Source organism: Ruditapes philippinarum, unplaced genomic scaffold (genome assembly GCF_026571515.1).
Source record: "Ruditapes philippinarum isolate M1 unplaced genomic scaffold, ASM2657151v2 ctg1075_1_1_1_1, whole genome shotgun sequence".
Taxonomy (NCBI): Eukaryota; Metazoa; Mollusca; class Bivalvia; order Venerida; family Veneridae; genus Ruditapes; species Ruditapes philippinarum.
The window spans coordinates 366468-374912 of record NW_026862120.1 but is presented as its reverse complement, the minus strand read 5'-3'; the positions used below and the strand labels follow the sequence as shown (position 1 = coordinate 374912).

The following is an 8445-nucleotide window of genomic DNA, read 5'->3' as shown; positions in this document are numbered from 1 at the left end:
ATTTGAAACTTCACATATGCATGAAGGGGCATAATTGTATGTCACTGACCCAGTTCCATAACTCTATCTTGCATTTAGGCTGTGACTGGATCAGGACAAGAATTGGTGAGGTGAAATATGATGTGTGGTCTTATGTGATATGGTGTGAAAGATATGATCAGGTTGAGTCTGGTTTTGTAAGTAGAGGTTTCTATGTCAAGGTGAGTTGAAATATTATGTTGTTCAATGTTATGCCGTGGAAAAAGACATGATCAGGTGATTAATGTTATGAATAGAGCAATGCTGTGGAAGAAGACATGATTAGCTGATTAATGTTATTATTAGAGTAATGCTGTGGAAGAAGACATGATCAGGTGATTAATGTTATTAATAGAGCAATGCGGTGGAAGAAGACATGATCAGCTGATTAATGTTATTAATAGAGTAATGCTGTGGAAGAAGACATGATCATGTGAGGTTTGCATCTTAGTAACACTTGGTTAATGTGTGCCCCTAGTAACACTTGGTTAAGGTGTGCCCCTGGTAACACTTGGTTAAGTTGTGCATGCTTTTATGTGTGCCTCATTGTAACACTTGGTTTATATGCGCATCCCTTTGTCTGCTTCAGAATCTTTTCATCAAGGTGGTTAGGGGCGGCTGTAGGGGAGGAGGAGGCCGTTTTAATAATGTAGTTTTGGGCACTAGAAACAGAGTTTGTGGACTTACTTTTGTCAGAGTTCACATGGCATATATCAAGACACTAGTGCAGTGTTTGTGGTCAAATTTTGACAGTACTTGCTGAATTGCCACAAGTTATCATTGGGAAAATACTTCATTATAGCTGGACTGATACCTCTCTGCTTTGCTCATTTTCCATCAAGCTATGATCTGTATTTTCTCATATTCATACTTTAATGGTTTTCTCGGCTGTGTCAGAGGGTACTTGTAATTTTCAATCAAGGACACTGCACAAGTGCTTATGTATGTTCTTAAGTTCCATTTTGAAGTTCTTTCAGTTGGCTTTCCCATTGTTTGCAACAGCTGTATAGTCGGTAAAACTTGCAGCTGGCAGGTGTTTTTTTCTAGGTGTTCATGCCCTGATATATCCCTGGTCTGTGGATTAAGACTACAACGATGAAATCCGAGGAGTCTCGCAACATTATATCCGCAAGGAGGATTCTTTTGGGAGTGATTGTCTTCAATTGTGAGCCAGCATTATTGTACCATGACAGTTGTTCCTGAGTTACGAGAAATGGATACAGTGGATCGTAGTACGGAAGAGGCCTGGGATGAACATTGCCTGCATATGACTGATACTGATTAGGAACTTTTGGTGGAACAAATAAGAATTAATATTATATGATGCTCATTATTATCTTTTTGACAACACTTTTCTGGTTGTAAAACTTTGTAGTTTCAGAATCAAAGACAATCAACTTGGAAGAGAAACCTGTTTGATGTTAGTGTCAACCAAATAAACTACCATTAGAAGCTAGCAAAGAAGTAATGTCCTTTTTCCTTTCATTGACTTTTTTTAAGAAATCACTTCAATAGCTACCCTTTTTTTGAAGAAAAAGTCATGATTTTTAGGTGCTTATTAACTTTTTTGTTTAAGTTCCATTTTCTGAAAATATGCTAAAAAACTATTCACTTCAAATTTGGTATATATGTTTGTTATCATAAAGGGACATAATTTCAAAAAAGGCATTTAATCTTAAACGAATTTATTACCAAGTTATGCACCTTTAGTTAACTTAGAATTTAGCCCTGGTATTTTTTGTTAAGATCCATAAGATATTCACTTGTTCTTGTTTATTACAAAATTTGAAATGCATTTCTAATGAGCAAATAATCATTAAAAACCATTTTTGCTTGATTCCTTTTTTGACTTAAAATATTTGCTTTTTCTAAACAATTGTAAGACATTCACTTCAAAGTTGAAGTATTTGTTGAATTTGTTGAATGAAAGAAAAGGTATACAAGCTTTCAAATGATAAAACAATGATCAAATAATAATAATGATAATAATAATAATAGTAATAATTAATAATAAAAATAATACTGATGAATAATAATAATAATAATAATAATAATAACTTTATTTTGAGAGTGTGACTTATTAAGAGTACAGCATATACATACAACTTATTTCCATTATGGGCTAATATCTATAAAGTCCATGTATGCTTAAACAGAAGCAGCAGAAAACAGCAAATAAATTAAGACTAACAAGTATGGTGTAAAATGAAGAAAACTACTCGTATATAATGTTTGTCATAACGTTGTGTTCTTTGTTAAAAAAAATACGAGTAATTTATCAGGTCCTGTATAACTTTCTTTTCATTTGGAAAAGTACATCTATTCACTTTAGAAGGTTTTTGACGTTGTCATCGTTTAAATGTTTATACTTTAGATGAGTTGTTTTATTTGACAAACAAATAAGGCTGAATGTCTCATAAAATTTATTTTTGACTTCACAAAAAAATGGACGTTTACTGCAGATTGTTGTCTATCATTGTAAAATGTTTAAATTATATTGTTGCCAACTCGTTTTTATTTTTTCATTTACACAGTTGAAGATATATTTATACTTTTTAAGTAGTTCTACATTAAGATATTTAACACTTTTTGTATCACGGTTCTTTATTACTCAGGGTCTTTAAAAAGACCAAAATGACCCCCCCCCCCCAAATAAAAAAAACAACAAACAACAACAACAAAACCCTCCACAAAGTCATATAATATTACCTTCTTTAACATTTTACCTTTAATAATCCCCCTTTTTTAGGTAGTCGCTACACTCGTCTTTAATTATAAGGATACAAAAACAGTTGAGAAAATACAACATTTTTTAAGTACCATTGGTAATAATTATAGGTCAACCTTGAATTTTCCTTCTTTTATGAAATACTTGCAATTTATGTTTGTATATTATGCACATGACAAAAAATCACGTTTATACAAATCATATCTTGAAGGCAATGCTTAGCTGCAGTATTTTTGCTGACACATGCACGGAATATAAATAACACTAGTTGTTTGTTTTAACGTGTTTGAATTTTTTTTTAATTTGTCTTAACATTGCATACAATATGATTTATTATTTATATGGACGTTTAAACAGTTTACACTTGATATTAAATGACACTTTTTGACAATTCTTTAACAGTCACGATACTGAGGTGTTGGAAGATTATATAAATACAATTGAAAACATTTCATCGCCGGATCCCTTTAGAAGTTTTCTTTATAACAGGTAAGAGTTCATTTTTTGGCTGATATCCCTGTTAACTATTTTAATATGGATGAAAAACGATTTTAATACACAAATGTTGTTGTATCATTATATCAATGTCAAACTTTTGTGTTTAATGTTGGTTAATTTGATAACGTCTTTGATAATTTAACAAATTTTGTAGGAAATATTAATCTTCAGATTGTTCTCAATATGTTTGTAATGTAAATATAATTCTAGACATATACTGGTTAGCGACAGTTGCAAAGCAAGAGTACAAAGTATTTAATGTTTACATTCTCTAGATATCTGTATCATTGTCAACAAAGACTTTCATTGCTTTTTAGACTTTCATTGCTTTTTTTCTTAAGAGTTTTGCTAATCTAATATACCTTCCGTTTGTCCAGTTTAGATCCCCCCAGAAAATCTTTTATTTGTTCAAATTAATAGCATATTGTCTTATCAAAAATAAAGAATCGCTTAAATTTGATTATAAGGTAACATTGTAAAGTTCTAGCTCTAGTAAAAGCTACTTTTCTGAGTATGGAATTTTGTTGCATAATTAATTCATAATCATATTTTTATTTCTTGAATATGAATCGCTGCAATTGACAAACAGAATAAGTTTACAGTTACATACTAGGATTTTACTATATTTATTTCTGAAATAAAGAAGGTGTTTGGTATCCTAAAATGAAAAGTCCAAGCTAACCTCATTCGTTAAGCTTCATTATAATAAGTGAGGAGAGTAGTCACAATTTATGCGTTACATATTCATTTTGTTTTAGTCTGTACAACATATTCCATGTACCCCAGCACCTGCTTAAGCAGTATTCAATCTTTAGTGAAATGACACATTATTTCAGTTTTATGCATTCATTATGCAGTCATTTTATTGACAGGTGTTGCCTACAAACAGCAGACGACAATGTTGATGTTATTATGCATAATAGCAACTGTTATACCGTTCAGTCTTGTTGAAGGACGGAAAGGATGCTGGGCTGGACCAACACCGCCAGGAGATGAATGCCTGTGAGTATATTTTAAAAATGTTTGCCTTAAAATGACTAAAATATCGTGTGTTCTTTCCTATCAAAATAATATCTCTTTATGAACCGTATTTTATATTCATTACACTTTGACACCACTAACCGCTATCGATTCAAATCACGAGCTATCGATCTAGCTAATGGCCGTACGAACGGGCAATTAGTAACCTGAATACCTGCAATGAAGATAGAAAGTCGTCAGATAACCATTGCAGAAACGAACAAATATAACAAACAACAAAACAAAACAAAAACAAACACCACCAAAACAACACTAAAAACAACATTTTAACATAATGACAGTGCAATCATGTAGTATGTAGATTTCTATTCATTTAAAATATAATTGTTTCAATATGTTCTTGTTTCTTTAATACTTAACTGAAATTACATTACATGTAAAAATTTGCCACAACATAAACAGAAATATATATGTATGTTTATATGATTTAAGGTACGGTAGGGAACTTCACGGCAGAAGAGATCTCGGCATACACTATATCTTCACTTCACAGTTCACCCGGATATGTTGTCAGGCATATGAATGTACGTACTGGGGAATGTGTAGATTCCGGGATGTTGGGTGCGGACAGAGTGTCAGTGGGTTTCCAGTGAAAACACACGCATTACGATGGGGTCAAAGGGATGTTGAACCAATTATGAGATGCTTTGATACTCGTGGAGCTGGTGCCTATTACAGTTATACAGTTGAAATTGTTGTTATTGATTAACGTTGAAGAAATACTTCTGTAAGATGTTTTTCATTTAACATAACAGAAGTCTGTTTTAATAAAGGGCAAAATAAAACTTATAATTATTTTGTGTTTTAATTTTAGTTAGCATGAATAGGCTTATTAACTTGTTTGCATATGTCCAGTTGAACTTTTTGTATAGCGATAATACACAACTTTAACAATGGCGGACAACCTGTCATTTCGGATATCTATAAAAGCAAATAATCATTCATGATAAATAATATCATCGCCTTATTTGTTGAGCTTCTGGTCTTCATGTATTTATAAAAATGTCGTCTGAAATTATGGCTATTACATTCAAAAGATGTTACTTAAACTCGTATAAAATCATAATAAAATAAAAAAGAAAATTTGTTGTGAGAATATTTTGTTGGAATACTGATTTCGAAGCTCACTCATAAATAAAATTGCATCTTACACAAAAAAGTAGTTTGATATTCTCCAAGCTATCATCACTTCAATCTTTAATAATAAATTATAAGTGTGCTCTGTACTCTTTTATAAAAGATAATGATAATGCACCATATTATTTGCATTTTTTTAAATCGTTTTTTTTCCGAGGCAGTGGTCTTTTGCAAAAGAGGTAATTTGTATGTAATTTGCAGTATATGCATATTTGGCCGTCCATTTTTTTTATTATTTTTTTTTGATATTGGCGTATGGTAAAACGTGCCTTGAACCAATCAAACCTCCTTTGCGCATTTACAATTAAATAATTTCCGTTGCAAAACATTATTTAGTCTATTTTCATGTAAATAAACATAATTCGGATGGCTATAGATTCGGACAAAAACCTAAATGTCTGCTGTTTTACATTCGTATGTGTAATAAAACATGCAATATGTTAAAGCTCTGGTTGAGTACATGTATTATAATTGCATGCATCTAGATTAGCCAAAATATTTCAAGAGAATAAAATTTGAGGAATAAGTACTATTTTAAGAAAATACATTTATTGTGTCACTAATGCATTAATTGCAATGTGAAAATTACCACCTTTGTTCATTTTACAATAGTTTACGTTTAAATACATTTGCAAACATTTCATGAACATTAGCGTTAATCTGGAGGCATGCTTCTTTAATATGTATTGGTCAAGCTTATTTCATTCTGATTCAAATTACCAAATTACCAAAAACCAATATGATGTAAACTTGCTAGAAATTAAAGAAACTTGATCAGTAATGGATAAAAGTAATATATTGTAATTTTGAATTCGTTTAACCAAATGTGTTGACTAACTTAAAATACTTTATTGTACACCTAGAGACAGTGAGAGAAAAAACGAAAATAATTTTGCTGTTAAGTTTGCAAAGAAAAGCTAGCTTTCCGAACACAGATTTGATTGCCTTACTCGGTACCTTGTCGATGTAGCTGTGTTATGTTCGTTCACGCCTTGCCATTGTAGGTCTTGATCATTATTTTTCACATTTGTTCGGCAATCTATTTCTTCTAGATCTCAATAACTGATATACATGTATGAGTCCTGTCATTGCGTTGAAGATATGTGTTGAACACAATGAACCTGAACTACTTGTCTCGTAGCTGTTTGGAATCCGCATTCATTTCAAGACTCATTACGCCTCAGAAATGAATAAATTTAAACTTCTTTAGAAACAGGCACTTATGAATAATAGTGATTTTATAGCATGTTACATATTTATCACCTGTCAAGAACGTAGCGATAAATGTAAAAAATTTTGTTATATAGATGGATCTAAGTAACAAAATGTAAACAAAGTAGTAGTTTAACTTCCATACAAAATACTGTTTAAGTTTATTTCGGAACCGTTGTTAACAGAACATGGATCAGTGCACTTCAGAAAAGATAAGTAATGTGTGTATGGATAGTATTGTAATACTTATTGGCCATACTATTCTCAGTGAATCATTGTAGTGTTGTGGTAGCGCGCTGGTCTATCAACTATACTGGAGCCGGTTCAAATCCCTGCATGTACATTTTTGAATGATGTTTGTTTTCAATGAATGGGTAACTTTCAAATGTGTGTCATGCATATAAATAACACGATAAACAAACTTCTATTAGACAATTACGGACACCATTACTGTCTCGAAAAGACTAAAATAATAGTACATGTATCTTACAAGTAAAAATTATAATAAAATCAATTATTTCAGCCAAATACGAGATTATGAAATCTCGTGTTTAATACAATTCAACTGAGCCTTTGTGCTACAAGTGACACGAAAATTATCTATTTAGTGTGAGCACGCGAGTCCTGAGCTGTTTGGTTGAGGTGTATGTTATGGCGCTGATAGAGGGACGTCATCACACATTTTTACTTGATTTCGTTAGAAACTTTTCATCGCAAAAGTGTTATAAGGTGCATTGTCTATTACCACGACAGTGTGTGCTGGAAGATTAAGGATTTGCTTTTGAGTAAGCCACTTGATGAAAACCTCGCCATTCATTTCTCCATGGTAATCATCTATTGAGGTACTCTCTTGACACTGGAGGAGACGAACACGCCAGCGCCAGCGCAACTGAGAGTGCCACAGAGGTCGAAGGCATGGTTTGAATGGTTGAATTGAATTAAATTGAAACTTATTAGATATGCCTTAGCATTCTCGCGAATAAAAACATGGACAATATATATACATGTAAATAAAATGGCAAGTAAAAAATACAAATAGTATTATCCTTTATGGGATTTCAACTTACGACCGTCCGCATGCAAAACAAACACCTTAACCACTGCACTATCATGCCAGATAATATCCAATCATCTGTTTTCCTGGTAATGCGTTTTTGTATGGCTTTTTTTCATGCCACCCCTATGTACATTTAAATTTAAGATTTCCCATTCTCGATTATATTTAGATCGACAGTACTAATTCACTATAACTGTATTTATTGCCAAACATCAATAGATTAAAAAGATAATTCATGTACTTGGCCAACGAGTTACATTTTGGAAACTACAGCCGAACACCAATCATTAAAAGCTTTTGAAAAAAAAATTGTTGAGGCATAATGGGCCTTTAATTACATTATTGATATCCATGCTGGATACGTATTTTAATAGATTATATTTTCCTATGTATTGAAAACTCAGCAAAGCTAGATACATTTTAAAGTAATCTATTGATATATGATAATGTGTTGTAAATCAGAACATAATCTTTATTGACGCAACACAGATAACAAGGTAACATTTTGGTGATAAAATGTGCGCAAAGTATAAACGGGGTATCCGTTTCTTGTTAATATTCGATTTTTTCGCTGGCGAATAAACGCTAATTAGCGGGGCGCGGGGCGAAGTCTTATTTTATTTAACTTCGCCCAACGCCCCCGCCGTTTCATTTCTTAAATTGCTCTTAAATTAAGCATGTTTTCGCTCCGCGCCCGCCACTTTAACTTGAAAATTCTCGACTATCCGCTTGTCGGGGTCGCGGGGCGAAAACA

The 8445-nt window shown here is 32.3% G+C and overlaps 1 protein-coding gene across 1 annotated transcript; it reads left to right on the top strand.

Annotated features, from left to right (window-relative positions):
- Positions 1-3133: 3133 nt before the first annotated feature.
- On the top strand, positions 3134-5077 carry LOC132718016 (insoluble matrix shell protein 3-like). The gene is made up of 3 exons (XM_060701620.1): positions 3134-3235; positions 4117-4246; positions 4718-5077. The coding sequence occupies exons 2-3, from the start codon at positions 4143-4145 to the stop codon at positions 4992-4994; spliced, it is 381 nt and encodes a 126-aa protein (XP_060557603.1). The 5' UTR covers positions 3134-3235; positions 4117-4142; the 3' UTR covers positions 4995-5077.
- Positions 5078-8445: the final 3368 nt, after the last annotated feature.

Coding starts and splice junctions, on each gene's coding strand:
- LOC132718016 (XM_060701620.1), top strand. CDS start 4,143: ATGTTGATGTTATTATGCATAATAGCAACTGTTATACCGTTCAGTCTT. Junction 4,247..4,717: donor CCGCCAGGAGATGAATGCCT/GTGAGTATATTT, acceptor ATATGATTTAAG/GTACGGTAGGGAACTTCACG.